Source organism: Perognathus longimembris, chromosome 23, assembly GCF_023159225.1.
Source record: "Perognathus longimembris pacificus isolate PPM17 chromosome 23, ASM2315922v1, whole genome shotgun sequence".
NCBI lineage: Eukaryota > Metazoa > Chordata > Mammalia > Rodentia > Heteromyidae > Perognathus > Perognathus longimembris.
Genome location: NC_063183.1, coordinates 6,431,396 through 6,454,687, shown reverse-complemented (window position 1 = coordinate 6,454,687; position 23,292 = coordinate 6,431,396). Strand labels below are relative to the sequence as shown.

At 47.3% G+C, this 23,292-nt stretch overlaps 2 protein-coding genes across 3 annotated transcripts; both read left to right on the top strand.

Moving 5' to 3' along the window:
* The first annotated feature begins 1,389 nt into the window (after positions 1 to 1,389).
* Positions 1,390 to 3,213, top strand: Zg16 (zymogen granule protein 16). The gene is made up of 3 exons (XM_048332857.1): positions 1,390 to 1,571; positions 1,746 to 1,878; positions 2,857 to 3,213. The coding sequence occupies exons 1-3, from the start codon at positions 1,517 to 1,519 to the stop codon at positions 3,170 to 3,172; spliced, it is 504 nt and encodes a 167-aa protein (XP_048188814.1). The 5' UTR covers positions 1,390 to 1,516; the 3' UTR covers positions 3,173 to 3,213.
* Positions 3,214 to 8,368: 5,155 nt separating this feature from the next.
* Positions 8,369 to 22,770, top strand: Kif22 (kinesin family member 22). 2 transcript variants are annotated; one of them, XM_048332207.1, is made up of 14 exons: positions 8,369 to 8,450; positions 13,531 to 13,726; positions 15,805 to 15,932; positions 16,017 to 16,171; positions 16,386 to 16,595; positions 16,683 to 16,913; positions 17,052 to 17,205; positions 17,331 to 17,466; positions 19,855 to 20,023; positions 20,698 to 20,866; positions 21,403 to 21,470; positions 22,174 to 22,380; positions 22,486 to 22,545; positions 22,629 to 22,770. In XM_048332207.1, exons 1-14 carry the CDS (start codon positions 8,393 to 8,395, stop codon positions 22,674 to 22,676), a joined length of 1,989 nt encoding a protein of 662 aa, XP_048188164.1. In that variant the 5' UTR covers positions 8,369 to 8,392; the 3' UTR covers positions 22,677 to 22,770. The 2 variants fall into 2 exon arrangements, with proteins under 2 accessions (XP_048188164.1, XP_048188165.1); XM_048332208.1 differs by lacking the exon at positions 8,369 to 8,450 and adding an exon at positions 11,700 to 11,787.
* The last annotated feature ends 522 nt before the right edge of the window (positions 22,771 to 23,292 follow it).

The following is a 23,292-nucleotide window of genomic DNA, read 5'->3' as shown; positions in this document are numbered from 1 at the left end:
AGGGCCTGGGCTTTGTCTCTGATTTGTGTGATCAAGGCTAGCACTCTACCACTGGAGCCACAGTTCCACTTCTTTATTTTTGGTGGTTAATTCCAGATAAGAATCCCATGGATTTTCTTGCCTGGGATGGCTTCAACCTATGATCCTCAGCTCTCAGCCTCATGAATAGCTAGGATTATAGGCATGAGCTACTAGTTCCCAGCCTTTTAGGTGAGTTAAGAGAGGGAGCCCCTTCCATGAGATCTAAATCATATCCATTAGCATATCCTAGCTACTTGGCCTAACCCAGTTGCTTGCTCTTTGGTTGATGACTTTTCTGAAGTTTATTCTATTCCTCCTAGAATTGGGTAATTAGTCTAGAGTGGATCCCACTTTGTAATCATTGGGGGAGGGGAAGATAAGATGTTCTAGACCCTGTCTGACATCTAATCCTAAGAGATTGATCATATTTGCTCAGGAGGTGAGGTTCACATGATAAAGGGCAGGGGGAGGACTTAGGCTTGGTATAAAAGATCTGGAAGTTTCTAGGAGGTTACTTTGCATCTGACACTGGCAGGTAAGGAGTGAATTGGTGGGGAGGGACTGAAATCAGAGCAGAACTGTGTGGCAGGGGAGCCTTGTATGATAGTGAAGTGGGGCATATGGATCTGAACCAGTCTTGAGTAGATCAGGTACCTGGGATCTAATATCTTTAGCTCATCCCAACTTTTTCTGCAACTTATGGGCCTATCCCAGTTACACCAGCTTCTTGGAACACTGGTGTCCACACCATCTCTTCTATTGCTCTCTACAGTCCCTAAGTGACACAGAAGCGCCTCTAAAATGCCTTCTGATTTGAGAGCTGGGTGAAGCCAGGGATTCAATCTTGTTCCATAGACTAGGGTAATCAACCACAGACCAACTTCAGCTAGTTTTATTCAAATGGTTGGTCTGAAAAACTAAACCATCCTTATTTTGGAGGAATGTCCTTTACTTCCGCTTCAGAAAATGAGACTCCTTGGGGCTGGGAATATGGCCTAGTGGTAGAATGCATTCGTCGTATACAAGAAGCCCTGGGTTCAATTCCTCAGTACCACATATGCAGAAAAAGCCAGAAGTGGTGCTGTGGCTCAAGAGGTAGAGTGCTAGCCTTGAGCAAAAAGAAGCCAGGGACAGTGCTCAGGCCCTGAGTTCAAGCCCAGGACTGGCAAAAAAAAAAAAAAAAGAAAGAAAGAAAAAGAAAAATTGAAAATGAGACTCCTGTTTGGTGTGAGGACGGAAGGGGGTTTGACTCTTCTTCACCTGGACAGAATTAGGGGAAAAGGATGGTCACAGCCACACCAGGGAAAGTCAAAGGGATTAAGGACACAGAAGACAGGTGTCTAAGAGGAACAGGAAGCCTTGGGTCTGCTATGCATGTGTAAAAAGACTGAAAAGTTCAGGTCCAAAGTGCAGGCCAAGAGATGCCAGCCTACATGAAATTTAGAGGGAAAAAAGTCATCCTTCTTTTTCTCCTTCTTTCTATTCCAGCCTCAGAATGTTGACCATTGCTCTCCTAGCCCTTCTTTGTGCCTCAGCCTCTGCCAATGCCAGTAAGTGAGGTGCCATGGGCCTGGTAATGGGGTTCTAAGAAGGCAGCTTCTATATTGTTGTTGGTCAAAGCATTGACATGTTGACTGGAGGTGCTAGAAATAATGGGAATGGGGGGGGGGGCAACTGAGTTTCCCAAGGAGATTTCACCCTCTCAACCCTTCTCTCCCCACCAGTTCAGGCCAGATCCTCCTCCTATAATGGGGAGTACGGAGGTGGTGGAGGACAGCGCTTCTCCCATTCTGGGAACCAGTTGGATGGCCCTATCACTGCCATTCGTGTCCGTGTCAACAGATACTACATTGTAGGGTAAGACTGAGTACATATGGTTTGGAGATCCTCTCAGGTCTTACTGAACTGGCAACTCTTCATTCACTTTGGGTCACATCTGCTTCAATCATCAAGGGGGTATCAGGTATTAATATAATAACAGGTAACAAGTAACAGGTATTAAGATTCTAGATCTGGGGCTGGGGATATGGCCTAGTGGCAAGAGTGCTTGCCTCATATACATGAGGCCCTGGGTTCAATTCCCCAGCACCACATATACAGAAAAACAGCCAGAAGTGGTGCTGTGGCTCAAGTGGCAGAATGCTAGCCTTGAGCAAAAAGAAGCCAGGGACAGTGCTCAGACCCTGAGTCCAAGCCCCAGGACTGACCAAAAAAACCCAAAAAACAAAAAAACAAGATTCTAGATCTGTGCTGTTCAGAGATAGGTATTGAGTCTACCTCCTCCAACATGTACAACCTTAGCTCATCAAAGAACCCTAAATTGAAGCTGGGAATGTAGTTTAGCGGTAGAGTGCTTGCCTAGCATGCATGACACCTTGGGTTTGATTCCTCAGCACCACATAAACAGAAAAAGCCAGAAGTGGTGCTGTGGCTCAGGTGGTAGAGTGCTAGCCTTGAGCAAAAAGAAGCCAGGACAGTGTTCATGCCTTGAATCCCAAGCCCCAGGCCTGGCAAAAACAAACAAACAAACAAACAACACCCTAAATTGCCAGGTCTTGGTGATTCATGCCTGTAATCCTAGCTACTTAGGAGGCTGAGATCTGAGGATCAAGGTGTAAAGCCACCCCAAGCAGCAAAGTCCATAAGACTCTTACCTCTAATTAACCACCAAATTGGAATTGTGGCTCAAGTAGGTTTTAGCAAAAGAGCTAAGGGGTGGTAATCAAGCCCTGAGTTCAAGCACCAGGACTGACACAAAAAGGAAAAAAAATAAAAAGAGGTCCTGAACATTGATAACCTTGTCTCCTTTCCTTCCCTCCTTGCCCCTGCCCCCAGGCTCCAGGTGCGCTATGGCAAGGTGTGGAGTGACTACGTTGGTGGGAAGCAGGGAGATCTTGAGGAGATCTTCTTGTACCCCGGAGAATCAGTGGTCCAGGTATCTGGCAAGTACAAGAATTACCTGAGGAAGCTGGTCTTTGTGACCGACAAGCACCGCTACCTACCTTTTGGGAAAGACACAGGCACGAGTTTCAATGCTGCTCCCTTGTACCCAAACACCGTCCTCCGATTCATCAGTGGCCGAGCTGGTTCTGTCATCGATGCCATTGGCCTGCACTGGGACTACTACCCTAGTGAGTGCAGCAGCTGCTAAGCTCCTCCTCCTCCTCCTTGGCAGGGGCCCTGGTAGGCATAAACTCTATCACTAATCCCCATACACATGGCTTAATAAAGTGATAGTGTTAATAAAGTGATAGTGCTGTGTATATGATGTCTGCAGGTGGGATCTGCTTCTTAATTCTGGTAAAAAAAAATGCTAACCTAATTTCTGGCTTTCTATTAGGCATGAATCTGAGAAAAGTGGGAAGACAGGGAAGGAATAGAACTCTGCCATTCTTTCCTTTCTTTTGCTTTTGGTGCTAGTACTGAGGCTTGAACTCAAGGCCTCAGACTTTTGCCTAGGTTTTTCACTCAAGGCTGGCACTCTACCATTTGAGCCACAGCTCCATTTCCAGCTTTTTGCTGGTTAGTTGGAGGTAAGACTCCCTTGGATTTGTCTTCTCATGCTGGCTTTGAACCATGAACCTTAGACCTCAGCTTTCTGAGTAACTAGGATTATAACATGAGCCACCTGCACAGGCTCTGGAGCTTTCTTTATAATTTATCAGGAAGTGATAAGATTCTGGCTTACCCCAACTCTTTTCAAGGTTAGCTACTAAGAATGTTGACCCAACAGGAGTTCTGAGGCTAGAGTAAAGCCTATTGACTTAGTGCCAAAACCCCAGATGTCCCATTCTCCTGCTCAAGTGTTACTAAGTACTTCCCTTGACAAAGAAGAATGTCACCTCACTCTGTTGACTTGAATCTATTCACAGAATGTGGTGGGGCTGAACTATTATCCCAACAAAACTCCCCAAGTTAAGTCCTTATGCCTAAGGGCTCTGCCCTAATTCTCTCACCCAGGGTCCTGCCCTTCAATTCTTGCTTAGCTTTTTCAGAGCTAAGATTCTTTCTTCAGGGAGCCACATCTCTTCCACAGTGTAAATTCTGTCCACACTGTGCTCAAAAAAGAAAAACCTAAGCAGGCTAGTTAATCAGGAGGCTGAGACTTGAGGACAGAGGTTCAAAGCCAGCACAGGTAGAAAAGTCCATGAGTTTCTCATATCCAATTAACCAGCACAAAGCCAGAAATGAAGCTGTGGCTCAAGTAGTAGAGCACTAGGCTTTAGCTAAAAACAAAAACAAAAACAACTTCAGGGACCAGAATAAATTTTTTAAAAAAAGAAAGCTCTAAGTGGAGATATTTTTCACTATGGTTAAAATATAAGGGGTTCTTTAGAATTCAGGGAAACAGGGCTGAGAATGTGGCCTAGTGGTGGAGTGTTTGCCTAGCATATATGAAGCCCTGGGTTCAATTCCTCAGCACCACAAATACAGAAAAGGCTGGAAGTGGCGCTGTGGCTCAAGAATTCGGGGAAACATTCAGGTGACTGGATAGCTTTAGCAAGGTCACAACACTGCTTTGGAAGTAAACTTTAGAACTTCTACTTCCCGGCCCTAGAATACTAATAAGAGCTTTTGGTTGGCAGCGACAGACAATTACTCATTGCTCCCAACAGATTTATTCACAGGAATTGTGAGAACCACATTTCTTCTCAGTTACACAAAGATAATAGTCACATGCAATTTTATAAAGAAATATTAACATAATAGAAATAAACTCATGAATAACCTGTTTTCATTTATAACAAATTATTTCTTCCACACAACCAATATCATTGGGTAGATTATGCCACTGTAATTTGTAATTTTTTTGTTGAGATATATGTCAGAAAACATAACATTCATCCCCTTAAAGTGTACAATTAAATGGTTTCTAGGTTAATTAACCATCATTCTAATTCCGGAATACTTTCATCACCCCAAAAGGAAACCATTAAACCCCTGGTAACCAGTCATTTACTTTGTGTATATTGATTTGCCTACTCTACACATTACATATAGATGGAATAATAGAATAATGTGGGCTTTTATGTCTGTTTCACTTATGTAGTATGCTTTTATGGGACTCAGTATTTCATTCCTTAATATAACAGATTTCTGACAGAGCAGACATCTGGTTCTAGGATAGTCTTTAAACCAATGGTTTTCACACTGTACCAAGAAAAGGCAACACAGCAGAAGACTAAATGACTGACCGAATGGAAGTCCTGGCTTTTGTCTATTCTACATATAAGGTTTCTGTAAAACATTGTACTTGAAGAAAAATATCTTTTACTTTAAAAAGAAGTTTTAAAATTGCTGAATCAAATATTTAAAATTGTTGCCAGTCACCATTGGCTCACACCTGTAATTCTAGCTACTCAGAAGGCTGAAATCTGAGGATTGCAGGTAGGAAAGTCCATGAGACTCAACACCAATTAACCACCAAAAAGTTGGCTCAAGTGTTAAAGTGCTACCCTTGAACAAAAAACTTAAAGACAGTGCCCACGACTTTAGTTCAAATCTCTGGACTGGCACACACACACACACACACACACACACACACACACACACACACACACACAAAAGGCAACCAACTTTCTTTTAGAGTATCAAGAAAGATTTTTTTTGGCCAGTCCTGGGGCTTGGACTCAGGGTCTGAGCACTGTCCCTGGCTTCTTTTTGCTCAAGGCTAGTACTCTGCCACTTGAGCCACAGGGCCACTTCTGGCCATTTTCTGTATATGTGGTGCTGGGGAATCGAACCCAGGGCTTCATATATAGGAGGCAAGCACTTTTGCCACTAGGCCATATTCCCAGCCCAAAAAAGACTTTTTGAAGGAAGGGATGTGTATAAATGTGTGCACATACATGTGCTATGTGTAAGTGACCAATACTAGAGGCCAGCTTATATAAAAAATAGGTAGATATGAAAACTACAGGGCTGAGAGTATAGATAAGTGGTAGAGCTTGTGCTTAGCAAGGACAAAACCTAGAACCGGAGGGTTGGATGTCCAGAACAAAGAGAAAAATATCCAAATGGTTTAGTACACGTGAGTAAGTGGATGCAAAGTACAACTGGGCAACTAATAAAGCCCCATGAAAAGGTAGACATCATGAATATCATACTAAGTACTTTAAGCTTTCACTTATGGCCTATAGGGACACAGGGGACCAAAATTATAGCCAGAAGACTGGTATGATTTCTATAAAAGCATCATTTTTCTGTGTTAAGTAAAGACTGCAGGTAAAGCAGAATAAAAAGGTAGTTAAGTGGCTCAAGTTACCACTTGAGTGTAGCCTTGAGCAAACCAAGCTAGAGACAGTGCTCAGGCCCTGAATCCAAGCGCCAGGACTGGGGAAGAAAAAAAAAAAAAGGTAGTTAATAGCTGGTGGCTCATGCCTGTAATCCTAGCTACTGAGGAGGCTGAGATTTGAGGATCACAGTTCAAAGCCAGCCTGTGCAGGAAAGTCTGTGAGACTCTTATCTCCAATTAACCACTAGAAAACCAGATGTGGCACTGTGGCTCAAAGTGGTAGAGCATTAATCTTGAGCAAAAGAGTTCACCCTGAGAGGCTCCAAACCCATGACCAACAACAAAAAAAAGGAGGCAGTTATTAAACTAAATCTAGACTAGAAAATGTCTGAACAAAGGCAGTAATACCACAAAGAATTTGAAACACTGAGGACAGAAGGGAGACACTGAGGAACTTTGGTTTTGTTGGTCATGGAGCTTGAACTCTGGGCCTGGACACTGTCCCTGAGCTCTTCAGCTCAAGGCTAGCACTCTACTACTTTGAGCCACAGTTCCACTTGTTTTTCTGGAACACTGAAGAACTTAACTGAATTCCTAAGTGTGAGTAAAGGAGTGGCATCTAAGAGAACTTCTGTGTCTATACCTTGGGCAACTGGGAAGCGAAGGAAATAATTTTCTGAGATGGAGAATAAAAAAGGAAAATAGCTCTTAAGACTTTCTGGGGCTAGGAATGTGGCTTAGCAGCAGAATGCTTGCCTTGCATGCATGAAGCTCTGAGTTCGATTCCTTAGCACCACATAAACAGAAAAGGCCAGAAGTGGTGCTGTGGCTCAACAGGTAGAATGCTAGCCTTGAGCAAAAAGAAGCTAGGGACAGTGCTCAGGCCCTGAGTCTCAAGCCTTAGCACTGGCAAAAAAAAAAGAAAAGATTTTTCTGAATGGTTTTTGTTTTGTGTTGGTCCTGGGGCTTGAAGTCAAGGTTTGCCCAATTCTAGAAACATAAATGAAGCCAACCAAGATTTTTGTTTTGTTTTGTTTTTTTTGCCAGAGCCTGAGCACTGTCCCTGGCTTCTTTTTGCTCAAGGCAAGCACTCCACCACTTCTTGAGCCATAGCACCATGTCTGGCTTTTTCTGTTTATGTGATGCTGAGGAATCAAACCCCGGGCTTCATGCAAGCTAGGCAACACTCTGCCACTAAGCCACATTACCAGCCCCTATCCAAGGCTTTTAAATAATAATTTCGCCTTCGATTGGTGGACCATAATACTTTAACTCAAAGTTTAGTTTAGATCATCTCTGGCTAAGCTTCCAAAAGAGAACTATTTAAATCTGTTGGCCTCAGTTCTTGGATGTCAAGTAGGCCCACTACTTAGTAAGGCGCATGGAGCTCCTTAGTGTCTGGGCCGAGACAGGCAACAGAAGGGAACATCCAGTGGTTTTAGGCTCTGCGAAGGACGAGCATAAGTTAGTGAGTGTTTACAACCCAGCCTGTGTGGTCCAAACTTAACAGACCAGACCAGAGGCTGTAGCCCAGTCGACTCGCCCTTAAATTCTGCAATCCGCAAAACGACCCTCCACCCGCAGAATCGCAAAGTGACCTCGGAGACAAGAAACTGCAGGAAATGAAGGCAGTCGATTGAAATAACCGTGTTTCCAGACAGCATCTTCCTTGTTCGCACATTCACCTCTTCGTCACTAAAGCAGGGAATCCGGTGGATTTGGCGCTGAGAAATGCCTTCTGTCACTGCTTGACTCGCACCAAATCTGTAGTTGTGAGCCGAAGAGTCTACACGTACACAAATCTACCCGGGAAACACGACAGCCAGAGACGCAGGCAGCTGAGGGTTCAGAACTTTCACTGGTTAGGCGACAGCCGCAGTCACTCAGAGCCAGCACCCACGCCTCGCCCACGAGCGCGGCGCTGACGTCAACAGCTGCGCCGCCAATGTGAGAGCGCATGCGTCCTCCGCCAGGCTTGCCTCCGCAGGACCCGGAAGTGGGCCCTAGAGGGCGGGATAGTTTCGGGTCTCTGGCACGGGCTTCCGGAAGCGCCTAATCGTGATTGGTGGTGCCCCAAAGAGGGGCGGGGCTACGGGAAATTCGAATGTGACAGGCGGGCCCGCAGGAGGGTGTGGAATGGACGCTGGGGCTTCGGCGCCGGTAAGGCGCCGCGAGATGGCGGCGGCCACCTCAGGTACGGAGGCTAGGCGGAGACTAGAAGTGGTCTCCCAGGACAGTGCGTTGGAGCCTGGCCCGGGCTCCGCGGCTGTCTAGGAGAGTCCAGGATGGAGCGGGGGCGGCGACCGGGAGGAGAGGGGGTTGGGGATTCCCGGGGGCCAGGCCGCCCGTGATGCGTTGTTTTCCGGTGCTGTACTCCGGTTAGTTGACCTAAGTGGGCACCCCGCCCGACCCAAGCGTTTAGCTTCAACCTTTTCCTTTGTGAGCTTTATTTTCTTTGTCTGTAAAGTGAGGATCATGGCCCTGTGTCTGGCGGTTACCTTATGCTCTAACCGTACAGTGAGAAGCAAGAAGCTGGCAGTGGATTAGGGGGTGAAGCGGTTTTCCAGCGCGGAGATCCGTGGGGATGCTGGAGGGGTCTGAGAGGCCCAGATTAGGCGGGTGCGGAGGCGCAGCGGCGCTGCGAGCACAGAAAAGGGTTAGAAGCCCAACGCCTGTGGCTCATGCCTGTAATCCTAGTTGTTAGGTTTTTAAAGGTAGCTGATAAAGGAGAATGCCTTGCGGTGTTCAGGCTGGAGAGAAAAGTTTATTACCGAACTTCTGGCCTGTGGCCGAGGTGATGCATGGCCCCAGAGTAGGGGCGACCCCCTCCCCATCCGGCCCAGCCTTAATTAGGGCCCGGCAGGGGGCTATGGCCAGGTGGATTTGGATGTGACCTCAGGGAAGGAGGAGCTAACTGCTTCCAGGTATGCCGGTTACCCGGGCAACTGGGTGGAGTCTTAACTAGGTGGGGGCATCTGCACTGAGCCCTCTGGGGCAGACCTTACATTCCAGCCTTTTAATAGTTGTGAAAAAGGATGAAGACTCTCTGGTTGCTTCCTGCTGGCAAGGGGCATCGACATTAGGGGCGAAAGGCAGAAATGTGGCCCCTCCTGGAGAAGGCGAGCAGCAGCTGTCCCTTGGTGGTAGATGCCAGTTCTTGAATGAAGCCTGGAAGAAGTCTCATGAGGCAGGGGCTGGACAAAAAATTAAGGCAGGGGCTGGGGATATAGCCTAGTGGCAAGAGTGCCTGCCTCAGATACACGAGGCCCTAGGTTCGATTCCCCAGCACCACATATACAGAAAACGGCCAGAAGCGGCGCTGTGGCTCAAGTGTCAGAGTGCTAGCCTTGAGGGAAGAAGCCAGGGACAGTGCTCAGGCCCTGAGTCCAAGGCCCAGGACGGCCAAAAAAAAAAAAAAAAAAAAAAAAAAACAAATTAAGGCAAAAAGGTTTAAGGCAAAAAATTAAAAATTGCATGACTTGGCTAGTTCGACTAGTTCTTATACTCAGGAATGGACATTAGATGGACAAGCTACTATCTCTTGATCCCCCGACTCTGATTAATTTTGAAAGAGTGAGATAAAGTGACTCCGTTTAGGATGTGACATCATTCTCCTCTTACTCCTCTCCATGATCCTTGTTCCCTGAACTGAGTCCCAGGGGTCTAGGTGCTTGTTGCTGGGATGGCTCTCATCCCAGTTGGCATTCACAGGTGAGAGGTTTGAATTCAGAGCCTGGGCACTGTCCCTGAGCACTTCTGCTCAAGGCTAGTACTCTACCATTGAACCACAGTGCCACTTCCAGCATTTGGCTGGTTAGAGATAAGTCTCTTAAGCCATGTTTCCAGTCTGACTCTTCGCTGGTTAGTTGGGAGATGGAGTTTAAGAGAGATTTTCTGCCCGGGCTGGCTTCGAACTGCAATCCAAGGAGTCTTTGCCACAAAAAGCCATTTTTTATTTCCAATTAAAGCAACAAGGAGACCAAGAGGACTAGAGCTTACCTGCAGCTTGTCAAGAATTGACCAACAGGGCTGGGGATATAGCCTAGTGGCAAGAGTGCCTGCCTCGGATACACGAGGCCCTAGGTTCGATTCCCCAGCACCACATATACAGAAAACGGCCAGAAGCGGCGCTGTGGCTCAAGTGGCGGAGTGCTAGCCTTGAGCGGGAAGAAGCCAGGGACAGTGCTCAGGCCCTGAGTCCAAGGCCCAGGACTGGCAAAAAAAAAAAAAAAAAAGAATTGACCAACAGGGCTGGGGATATGGCCTAGTGGCAAGAGTACTTGCCTCGTATACATGAAACCCTGGGTTCAATTCCTCAGCATCACATATATAGAAAACAGCCAGAAGTGGCCCTGTGGCTCAAGTGGCAGAGTGCTAGCTTTGAGCAAAAAAGAAGCCAGGGACAGTGCTCAGGCCCTGAGTTCAAGGACCAGGACTGGCAAAAAAAAAAAAAAGAATTGACCAAAAAATTCTGCAATGACAAAACTCCGTAGATGTGATGAGTTTTAGCACAGATTTATAGCTAGATGGACATATAAAGAACGACATGCTGGTTTTACATCAGTGTTTAAATCACAGCCAACAACTGTACATCAGTTTAACAAGTTTTGTCTTGTATGAATTTAAGACATACCCATACCATCTTCCTACACTGTTTCTTCAATTCCCTTTTCTAAGACTTCACTAACAAATGACATTTATACAGACAGACATACACACATGGAACACACATACACACTGTGCACATAGTTTTTTTTTTTTCTTTTTTTGGCCAGTCCTGGGGCTTGGACTCAGGGCCTGAGCACTGTCCCTGGCTTCTTTTTGCTCAAGTCTAGCACTCTGCCAACTTGAGCCACAGTGCCACTTCTGGCCTTTTTCTATATATGTGGTGCTGAGGAATCGAACCCAGGGCTTCATGTATGTGAGGCAAGCACTCTTGCCACTAGGCCACATTCCCAGCCCCTGCACATAGGTTTTACAGTGCGCAAAAATGAATTTCAGCCGTAGACTTTTTAAATTCCAACAGTAAATGACACTTTTTGCTCAATATTTTAGAACCACGTGGTCACTTAGAAAAACAATTTTGCTAGCAAACAAAGATTTTCAGATTATAAAATGGAGAAAGTATATTTTGATAAGCTGATTCACCCATGTTGGGGGGGGCAGGAGGACAGGAACACACTAACAGGGAACACACGGCATGACATAATGGCGCCTGCGCTGGTGCCATGACAGTGCCTGTTAAGCCCAATATCCACCATGTGGTCAATGCTAGAGAAAATAACTTTTAGCTATCTTTGCTGAGAATGCTATCAGGCTACTGTTACTGCCCTTGTTTTGATAAGAGGAAGCTCGACATAAATGGGTTAAATAGCTTGCTCAAAGTTAACACAACTAGTAAATGTTAGGGGCCTGCATTCACACTCAGGCAGTTTGATTCCAGACTTCTGCCTTTAACCATTATGCCCAAGTGTTCCCGTCTAGACATAGGCTCCCTTCATCCTTCTTAGACCCACTGAATTTGATGCATAGTAAGTATTAAAGTACCATTGCTCCTTCCCCACAAGAATTTAGTCTGTTTCAATAGTCACATAAACAAATCTAATATAGTGACAGTATCTATAAGCTGCTATAGTGTAGAGTCTGAAATATTCTGGATGGCTTCATTAACAAATTGATATTTGGAACTGGAGGTATGGCTCAAGTGGTAGAGTGCCCATCTGGTCCTGAGTTCAAGCCCCAATAACAGCATCAAAAAAGAAAATTATATTTAAGTGGGTTATTTGTGATATAAAGAAGGCCAAAGATACTCTCTTGCTGTATTTTTCACACAAAAACGAGGAGAGTCAGCTGGGCACTGGTGGCTCACACCTGTAATCCTAGTTACTCAGGGGACTGAGACCTGAGTATTAGGGTTTGAAGCCAACCTGGCCCAGAAAATCTGTGAGATCCTTACCTCCAAGAAACTACTGAGGAAAAAGCTGGAAGTGGCACTGTGGCTCAATTGGTAGAGCACTAGCTGTGAGCAAAAGAAACCAGTGGCCATGTCCAGGACCTGAATTCAAGTCCCAGAACTAGTCCCCTTCCACACCCCCCCCCCCAAAAAAAAATGAGAGTTAACTCCCTACATGGTATGGGGTTAACTCCCTACATGCTTGTAATCTCAGGACCAGATTGCCTGGGAAGCTGAGTAAAGAGGTATGTGCACGTATGTTCCACTACTGGGGCAGTACTGGGGCACGTATGCTCCAGTACTGGGTGCTCAGCTTTTTCCTTAAAGCTAACATTCTACCATTTGAGCCACAGTACCACTTGTGGCTTTTAGGTGATTAATTGGAGATAAGAGTCTCATGTACTTTCCTGCCTGGGCTGGCTTTGGACCATAATCCTCAGATCTTGGCCTCCAGTAGTCAGGATTCCAGGTGTGAGCCTGTGGTGCCTAGCTGTTTTTTAGTTTTATCTTCATTGTGTTTTCTGGTGATCAAAAGAATCCATAATGTTGTTGTTGTTTTTGCAAATTACTTAAATTTAGTCATCAGGAAGAATGAAGCTTAATAGAGAAGAGCTGTATATCAGTATCTTTTGCAGAGTGAACTAGAACAGAAAATGATTGGGGACTGCTTCTCAACCTGATCCCTTCCAAAGAAAGATGTCTATAGTATCTTTTTTTTTTTTTTTTCCAGTCCTGGGCCTTGAACTCAGGGCCTGAACACTGTCCTTGGCTTCTTTTTTGCTCAAGGCTTGCACTGTGCCACTTGGGCCACAGTACCACTTCTGGCCATTTTCTATATATGTGGTGCTGAGGAATCGAACCCAGGGCTTCAATTATACGAGACGAGCACTCTTGCCACTAGGCCATATTCCCAGCCTTTTTTTTTTTTTTATGAAAACATTACAGAACTAAGTAACACCACTGCGCACACACACAAACTCACATAATCCTTCTCCCTTTCCTTCCTTCCATCAAGAGAAACCGTTGTTGGCTGGGGCAATGGCTGAAGTGGTAGAGCACTTTTCTAGCAAGTATGAAACTGAGTTTTAATCCCAGTACAAAGGAAGCAAAACCTTTAGACATTGTTCCAGGGACTAACACTGAATCCAAATTTTAATAAGATCATCCAGGTGATTGTATACATTTACATTATGCTTGCACTCCACTCAGGCTGCTGATATTGCTGAGTCTGAGGGGTGCCCACAGCATGATCAGGGTGGAAAGAGCTTCCTCTTTACTACCATTATCCTTTCACGCTTAAAACTCATCTTCTCTCCTTCAGGGGCTAGTCGCTGTCGTCTAAGCAAGATGGGGACTGGCCGACGTCCACCTCCAGCTCGCGTAAGGGTGGCCGTGAGACTTCGGCCATTTGTGGAAGGAGCAGCTGGAACAAGTGAAACCCCCTGTGTACGAGGCTTAGACAGCTGCTCTCTTGAGGTTGCCAACTGGAGGAATTACCAAGAGACTCTGAAATACCAGTAAGGTTCAGGCCACTCTTCCTTCCCTCTCTTAGGTCTGCTCACATTATTATCGATTGCCTAGTTTCTCACACCAGCCTTCCAGGATTCTGCTCCCTCCTTAGCACAGCTTTGTTTTCTGCACCTTCATTTGTTTAGGAAATATCTGTGGTACCCACAGTGATAGGTCCTCTGTGAGGTGCTGTGGGGAAAGACTGGAGGCTGAATCAGATATTATACTACTACAAAGGGGATGAAGGGAGTCACAAGTATTGCCTGAGAGAACATAGCCAGGGGCCTGGAAGCCTCCTGGAATCTTTTTGTAAATAAAGTTGTATCTGTTTACATGTTGTCTATACCTGCTTTTTTGTGGGGGTGTGGTTGCCTATACTGGGACTTGAACTCAAGATGTGGGCATTCACTGTTCCTTAGATCTTTTTTTTTTTTTTTTTTTTTTTTTTTTTTACTCAAAGCTGGCACTCCACTATTTGAGCCACATGTCTACTTCCAGGTTTTTCTAGTTCATTAGAGATAAGTGTCTTGTGGACTTCTCTGCCTGGGCTGGCTTTGAACTGTAAGCCTCAGACCTCAGCCTCCTGGGTAGCTAGGATTACAGGCATAAACCATTAGTGCCTGGCTGTAGCTGCTTTTGAATAATCCCAGATTTAAATTGTTTTGAAAAGAACTGCATGACCCACCAAGTTGAAAGTATTTACTGTCTGGCTCTTTACAAAGAGTTAATTGGCTTGGGGCTGGGGATTTATCTCAGCAGAAGAGTGCCTGCCTGGCAAGCGCAAGGCCCCGAGTTCAGTTCTCAGCTCAGGAAAATAAAAAAAAAACAAAACTACAACAAGTTTATTGGCTCTTAATTCTTGGCCCTTAATAATTTGGCTTCATGGGCTGGGAATATGGCCCTAGTGGTAAAGTGCTCGCCTCGTATACATGAAGCCCTGGGTTCGATTCCTCAGCACCACATATATAGAAAAAGCTGGAAGTGGTGCTGTGGCTCAAGTGGTAGAGTGCTAGCCTTGACCAAAAAGAAGCCAGGGACAATGCTCAGGCCCTGAGTTCAAGGCCCAGGACTTGTAAAAAAAAACAAAAACAAAATAATTTGGCTTCAATTTCTCTCCAGCCTTATCAACATGAACTGAATTTTGTGCTGTATCTAAGCCATAGGTTCCCCTCTAGAGTGCAGTCAACAGGCTTACAGGTATCTTGAATCTCGACCAGTTATAAGCGTATAAGCAGTGTCATCTTTTCTACCTGTTAGGTTATGCAGATAATCTTTCTTTTTTTTTTTTTTTTTTTCTGGTCCTGGGGCTTGAATTCTGGGCCTGGGTACTGTCCCTGGGTTTCTTTTGGTCAATACTAGTGCTCTACCACTTGAGCCACAATGCCACTTCTGGCTTTTTCTTTTTTTTCCCCCAGTCCTGAGCACTGTCCCTGGCTTCTTTTTGCTCAAGGCTAGCACTCTGACACTTGAGCCACAGCACCACTTCTGGCCGTTTTCTATATATGTGGTGCTGGGGAATCGAACCCAGGGCTTCATGTATATGAGGGAAGCACTCTTGCCACTAGGCCATATTCCTAGCCCCACTTCTGGCTTTTTCTGAGCATTTTATTGGATATACGAGTCTCATGGACTTTCCTGCCTGTTGGTTTTGAACCATGATCCTCAGATCTCAGCCTCCTGAGTAGCTAGGATTACAGGTGTGAGTCACCAGTGCCTGACTCGCAGACAATATTTATTTATGTGCTGCATGTGAAAAAGATTCAGAAGCCCATTCTTTTATGCTATGTCTTGTCTGTTTGCTATATTTTCCATCTTTCTGGCAAATCTGTCCTGCAGCAAAATTAGTTACTCTAATGTGTTCTCATCTTTGGTTCCTGAATTGCAACGAACTATAGGTTTTTGTCCCACAAGATTGCAAAACCCCCAGAATCATTTCACTTTCCCTAACTGAAACAGTATGTGTTCAGTGGATACTTGTAAAGTCTTTGTATAAAGAATGCTTTCTTTTAAGTTTGAAGCAACTGTCCTTTAAGTCTGTGTATCAGTAGAACACTGTGCTAATTCCTTCCTTTCTTCCTGTCTCCAGGTTTGATGCCTTCTATGGAGAGAAGAGTTCTCAGCAGGACGTTTATGCAGGTTCAGTGCAGCCTATCCTGAGGCACTTGCTGGAAGGGCAGAATGCCAGTGTGCTGGCCTATGGGCCTACTGGGGCAGGTGAGAGAGCCTGGAGCAACCATGACCAAAAAGGGTTAGGGAAAAGAAGAAGAAAACATCATAGCTTTTCCACTCTTCCCCCAGGAAAGACACATACCATGCTGGGCAGCCCAGAGCAACCAGGAGTAATTCCCCGGGCTCTTGTGGACCTCCTTCAGCTCACAAGGGAGGAAGGGGCTGAAGGCCGGCCATGGGACCTCTCTGTCACTATGTCCTACTTAGAGATCTACCAGGAAAAGGTAAAGCCTGCCGCTGGTTGGGAATGGAGGAGGTAAAATGTCAAGGAAAGGCAGGGTCCTGCTCTAGTAAAGAGATTAAATGAGATTTGGAAAGACATGGTTGGGGTAGCAGATAGTGCAACTGTGAAAGTCAACAGAGTAAAGGAGACTGGCCCCTAGGAAGTAAAGCAGCCTATACATGGAGAATTAGCCTTACTTGCCATTGCTTAACCAGGTATTAGACCTCTTGGACCCTGCATCAGGAGACCTAGTTATCCGAGAAGACCATCGGGGAAACATCCTGATTCCAGGCCTTACACAGAAGCCCATCACTAGCTTTGCGGATTTTGAGCGGCACTTCCTGCCAGCCAGTGGAAATCGGACTGTAGGAGCTACCCGGCTCAACCAGCGCTCCTCCCGCAGTCATGCAGTGCTCTTAGTCAAGGTGTGAAGCCCACTGACAGCAGGGAGGGGAGGATTTGGGAAGCCTTTGGAGCTTGAGCTAAGCCTGGGGTTCTTGCCCATCCCTTAGGTGGATCAGCGGGAACGTTTAGCCCCATTTCGCCAGCGGGAAGGAAAACTTTACCTAATTGACTTGGCTGGCTCAGAGGACAACCGGCGCACAGGCAACAAGGGCCTTCGGCTGAAAGAGAGTGGAGCCATCAATACCTCTCTCTTTGTACTGGGCAAGGTGGTGGATGCACTGAACAAGGGCCTCCCTCGTGTGCCTTACAGGGACAGCAAGCTCACTCGACTATTGCAGGTCAGGCCCGCCCATGTCCAGGCAAAAAGGGCTGGATGAAGTGGTTCTTAGGCCGGCTGGGGGTGGGGCAAGGGCATAACAACCTAGGAATGAGAAGACTGAGATTCTGATCCATCCACTCCATTCTCTACCCCTCAGGACTCTCTGGGTGGCTCAGCCCACAGCATCCTCATTGCCAACATCGCCCCTGAAAGACGCTTCTATCTAGACACAGTCTCTGCACTCAACTTTGCTGCTAGGTCCAAGGAGGTGATCAACAGGCCTTTTACCAATGAAAGCCTTCAGCCTCATGGTAAGGACTAGGGTAGGCAGGAGTGGAAAGGCCAGGTCTGGAGAAATAGAGTTTTCTGAAGCTGCATGTACCAGCACAGGCTGACAACCCTACTCCCCTTTATGTCTCCTCCATTCTTTTCTTAGCCTTGGCACCTGTTAAGTTGTCCCAGAAAGAACTGCTAGGCCCATCAGAGGCAAAGAAAGCCCGAGGTTCTGAGGAAGAGGAGATTGGGAGTCCTGAACCCACAGCAGCTCCAGCCCTTGCCTCCCAGAAGCTCAGGTGAGCAGTAGGGACTCAATGTACCTCTTTCCCTGCAGGCAGAGCTGGGATATCTGTGTAGCACTAGCAGGTTTAGCCTGTCAGATCTATTAGCTGAGACAACTGTGAACTTGTTCCTTGCCCAGTGAATTAACTCCAGGTCCTACTCTATGTAATTCACTAAAGTGGTAAGATGTATCTGTACTCAGTGTTGCTGTTTTGGGAACTTAGAGAGACTTCCTTTTTGGGCTCTGGCCCTCCCTCTTTTCATTTTCTAATCCCTTTCTGCCACAAGCAAAATCTCACTTTTTTTTATTTTATTTTATTTTTTTTTGGCCAGTCCTGGGCCTTGGACTCAGGGCCTGAGCACTGTCCCTGGCTTCTTTTTGCTCACTAGCACTCTACCACTTGAGCCACAGCGCCACTTCTGGCCATTTTCTATATTATGTGGTGCTGGGGAATTGAACCCAGGGCTTCATGTATATGAGGCAAGCACTCTTGCCACTAGACCATATTCCCAGCCCCAAAATCTCACATTTTTTGAGTCATCTGAGGGAGCAGTTTTGCTTCTGGATCAGATCTTTCAGGTCAAGGATAACAGCAACTCAAAGGAGACAAAAGATAGAAAGATGTGTCAAGAAGACCTCTCTCTGTATCAGAGACCACCCTCTACAGCAGGGTGGTCTTCAAGGAGCTAGTAGTCTTAACATAATTGTGTTTCTACTCTCAATCCTAAGGAAGCCTTTTTTTTTTTAAATGAGAAAGCAAGTTTATTATAATAGAAACATTTCCTGCTCCCCATGTAGGATATGGGAATTAAAAACTCAAAAATGGCAGCTTTTATCTGTAGCCTTTATTCTGAGCTTGTCTAGCAGTTCCCAACCCTAAGGCAAGGGTTCTGGGTAGCCATGTGTTTTAGGGGTTTAAGGAAACCAGAAGCCTCTTTGGGATCCTGTGTGGCCTCCCTTTCCAGTTCTGATTGCCCTATCTCATGCCCATGCCTAGTGTGTAATTCTGATCACCCTACCTCAAACCTAGTGTATACTGATCCTCAGTCACCGCTGTTCAGTGGTCTTGCATTCTCTGGCCATTTGGCCCTCCCTGATTCCAAGCAGTCAGTTGGGGTTTTAGCTTTGCCTTGTTTCTGACACTAACCCAAAGACTCTAAACCCTGTAAATGCTAAACAGAAGTGACCTGAGAAGGCTAAGAATTCATTATACACTCTGTTTCAGGGGGCTGGTTCTAGTTGCAGGAGATGTTGTACATAAAAAGCGTTTATTCACTCATAGCCCCAATTTTTTAAGTATGTGCTAGCAATCCCTTTAGCTTGTACACAACTGAAGCAAACATCTGTGTTATTTTGATCAGGCAAGCTCTTTGCCAAGTAGGCAACAGCCTAGGACAGAAGCCAAGATGGGTTTATCTGACCTAGACAGGCTCTGGCCTTAGGGGCTTACTTTTCACAAGGGGAGTGAAAAAAAAAAAAGTGTGTATGATACTAGGTAGATAATCTAGAATGAATCAGGGAGGAATCTATGCTTATTCTGTGAGCTCCAAGGAAGAAATTACTGAAAGCACATTTGTTCCGCACATTCTGATCCTGCTCTTCAAAGCACTCAGACATGAAGAGCAGGACAGTCTCTGTGCTTGAGGATCTCATTCATGGCATGGCCAAGAAGCTGCAAAACTAGTCATTATGGAAAAGGTGGCATCAAACTGACTTTAAAATGTTTTTATTTAAGTAGTTGTACAAAAAGGTTTCAATAAAATGTCCATATATGAGCACAGTGCATCTTTTTCTCTTGGTGCCAGTATTAGGGCTTGAACTCTCAGACCCGCTTCTTGCTTTGCTTCTCTTTCTCTTGCATGGCTTTTCCACTGAAGGCTGAGGTTCTACCAGTTGAGCCACAACTCCATTTACTGGCTTTTTGTGGTTAATGGGAGATGAGTCTCACAGACTTTCCTGCCTGAGCTTGCTTCAAACCATGACCCTCAGATCTCATCCTCCAGATTAGCTAGGAATACAGGTATGAGCCACTGGCACCTGGCTCAGATGACCTCTTCTGTGAAGCTTTCCCCAGCTCCTCTTCCAATAGCCAGGTCCTTAGCTATGACTGTCACCTTCTTATTAGACAGTGAGTGCTTCTAGATCAGGATAGTAGTAGATCCTTTATACCTGGTACTCAAGTGTTCATTAAATGCTTGTTCTCTTAGTATCCCTGAGAGGTTACTTCACCTGATGAGGACACTGTACCCAGAATGGGATGACTCATTCAGGGTTGCCCAGCAAGTGACCATTAGGGGTCTTGAACAAGATACACTAAGTTAAGGCATGATAAGGGGAGTCCTGTTGGAGAAGGTGGTAAGAGAGAAGGAAGATAGGGAATAACTGTAACCTCTTTGCTAAGTCCCTTGCAGAAGCTAAGCAACATGGACCCAGCCATGCTAGAGCGCCTCCTCAACCTGGACCGATTGCTGGGCTCCCAGGGGAGCCAAGGGACTCCTCTACTGAGCACCCCCAGGCGAGAGCGGATGGAGCTCATTAAGACAGTGGAACAGAAAGACTTGGAGATTGAAGTAAGTGGTGGGGGTGGGGGTGGGCTAAGATTCCTGTAGACCTTGAGAAGCAGTTCAGGCTCTTCAGACACAGGACTACCAGCTGGAGTCCAGTCACCTAATACTGCATGTTTACTGCCTTTCAAATGCCCTTGACATGGCTAAACTCTGGAAAATAATCACAATTGGATGTGAAGAGGTAAAAGGAAAACATCCCAAATGAAAAAACTATTACATACATTTCCTACAACTTAACTCATGCTGAGAACACTCCCTTAAAACCTTTCTCTTCAGGACTGGGAGTGTGGCTTAGTGGTAGAGTACTTGCCTAGCATGTACAAAGCCCTGGGTTCTATTCCTCAGTACTACATAAACAGGAAAAGCTGGAAGTACCACTGTGGCTCAAGTGGTAGAGTGCTAGTCTTGAGCAAAAGCTGCTCAGGGACAGTGCCCAGGCCAAGTTCAAGCCCCAGCATTGGCAAAAAAAAAAAAAAAAAAATTCTCTTCAGCATTTCCAGAGGCTAGTTCCACTGCTAGGCAGCCCCTGATCATTAGAAACAGGTTCCATCTTTTCCTAGTAGCTTCTTCTATTGTTTCCATCCCTGTTTTCTTCAACCTCAGAAGCTCTGACTACTCACCTTCTTACTCAGCTGCCATGCAGTGGGATCTGGGTCACACCTCTCCCTTTCCAACAGAGGCTTAAGATGAAGCAAAAAGAACTGGAAGCCAAGATGAGGACTCAGGAAGCTTTAGACCCAATGGAGAAGGAAAACTGCACCCTCACCATGCTCCGACCCCTTCCCCGTCGCACAGTCACAGTGGCAAAGCCTCTGAAAAAGGCTGTGGTAATGCCCCTACAGCTATGTAAGTAAGCAGGGCCTGGCAAAACCTATGTCCCATGAGGGATGTCCTCATGTTTATTCATGTCCTCTTAGCACATGCCAGCCTTAAGGAGGACTGAGGAAGATCTGAAGCAGCAATGGGGCTCTGCCCTTGGTGTTATAGAAAAATCCGGGACAGAAAGACTGATTATAACTCAAGAGCAACTGGTATAAGAAAGATCTATGGGAGCAACAAAAAGTTAACTCAAGTAGACTGCCAGTGGTTCACACCTGTAATCCTAGATACTCAGGAGGCTGAGTTTGAGAATCTTGACTCAAAACCAGCTCTGAGCAAGAAATCCCTGCTTTCCTACCCAAAGTAGAACTGTGGCTCAAGTGGTACAGCACTAGCCTTGAGCATAAAAACTCAGGGGCAGAGCCTAGGCCCTGACCCTGGCCCTCAGGACTGACCCAAAAAAAGTTAACTCAGGGTGGAGGGGATCTGTGGAGAAGCAAATAACTACCAGGGAGTAGGGGAGGTAGCTTATGATCTGGCTCATTCACAATTCTTGCTTTCAGTGCAGGAACCAGCAGCATCCCCAGGTGCTGAGATCCACATCCTAAAGAAGAAAGGCCGGAAGAGAAAGGTGACTTCTTACAAGTCCAAACTACACTTTCAGGCAGGACCCTTTGGGGGCAGTGAGTTCAGTTAGGGGTGGTGAGTTCTAGGGGAGGAGCACTGGCCTTATTTCACAGCTTGCTAGCTCTGTTATTCACTTCTCTACCCCTCTGCATGGAGTGATGGTGCCTCTGAATCATTTAGGGAGAAATGCAGTGACGGCTGCATCCAGCAGAGAGGGTGTCTGCCCACTTCCTGTGGTTTCCTTCTTGGTATTGGCCCTCAGTACCTTCTAAACAGATTGGTGACTCGTGCCTTCTCTACAAACAATATGACCTAAGCATTCAATCTCAGTACTGCCCCCCCCACACACCCACACTGCACCCCAAGTGACAGATTTACAACTAGAAACACTCCCACACTGTGAGAACCCAAGGTGGGGGGGCAGTGTTATTTACTGCTTCCCAACCTTTTTAAATTTTTTTTGTCGGTCGTGGGGCTTGAACTCTGGGCCTGGGGGTTGTCAAGCCGTGTTTTTTTTTTCTCCCTGTGCCCTGCTCCCAGCATGGGACCTCGGGCATGCTAGCCTCAGTGGGGTTGCACCCCCTACCCTGAGGGGGTGTAAGGGTTTGCTCTGTGCTTTATACCTCCCACGTCACTGGGAGAGAGGGGGCCCCTGTTGAGTGGGTCTGGGCGGCCTGCCCTGCCCCTCACTGCCCCTTGCCTCACAGCTGGAGGCCCAGGCCCCGGAGCCTGGGAAGGGCGAGGACGGCTGGGGCCTGGAAGTCAGCCCGGAGCTGCTGGCCCAGGGGCGCCAAAAAATACTGGATCTGCTGAACAAAGGCTCAGCCCGCGACCTGCGCGGACTGCAGCGCATCGGGCAGAAGAAAGCGCAGCTCATCGTGGGCTGGAGGGAGCTGCACGGGCCCTTCAGCCAGGTACCTGGCGGCGGGCAGGCGGCCGCAGGGGGGGCGGCGGGCAGGCGGCCGCAGGGGGGGCGGCGCGCGGGAGGCCTCCTCGCTTCCCACGGCCGTGTTCCGCAGGTGGAGGACCTGGAGCAGGTGGAAGGCATCTCCGGGAAGCAGGTGGAGTCCTTCCTGAAGGTGAGCCTGGCGCCGCCCCTCGCGGCCCGTGGGCGTCGGCGCCGCCGCCCCGCTTGACGCCGCTCCACCTTCTTGTGTTGCAGGCCAATATCCTGAGCCTGCTGGCGGGCCAGCGCTGCGGGCCCTGCTGACCGCCGACGCCGCGCGCCGCCCTCGATCCCCGTGTAGTAACCGCATAGTGTGTAAATACAGCTTTCACCCCGAGCCTCTGCCTGACTCTTTTCTGGGGGGAGGGGGCGCTGGGGTGTGACGTCCTTCGGGGGGTCGGCCACAGTCCATTCCTGCGAACTCCAGGCGCCATCTTTGAGGAAACCACGACTCGGCCTAGCGGGATTGTAAATAAACCTCTGGGCTGGGGAGGAAGACGGTGGCCGACAGGGAACAAAACACCGAAGCCACAGCCCCGCGGGCGACCGTTAGGCGGGCGCGCGCCTCGGGTTTGGCCCCGCCCCGTCCGTAGCCCCGGCGCGCGCTCCCCCTGCTCTGGCTCGACGACGACAGCGGTGTTGTGTGCGCGTGCGCGCGAAATAACGGCCACTGGCGGAGGGAAGTGGGGGGGGGGGGGAGAAATCGTTGAAAGGGGGAAAAGAAGAGAAGCCGCCCCGTCTCCCGCGCGCCCACCACCTGCGCCATCGCCAGCCAATCGGCAGCCGTCTCGGGGGTCTCGCGCTCGGGGTGGCTCGGGCTGCCGGGTGGCTCCCCCGTCCCTCCTCCCGCCAGTTCCTCCCGTGCCTCCCCCCTCCCGCT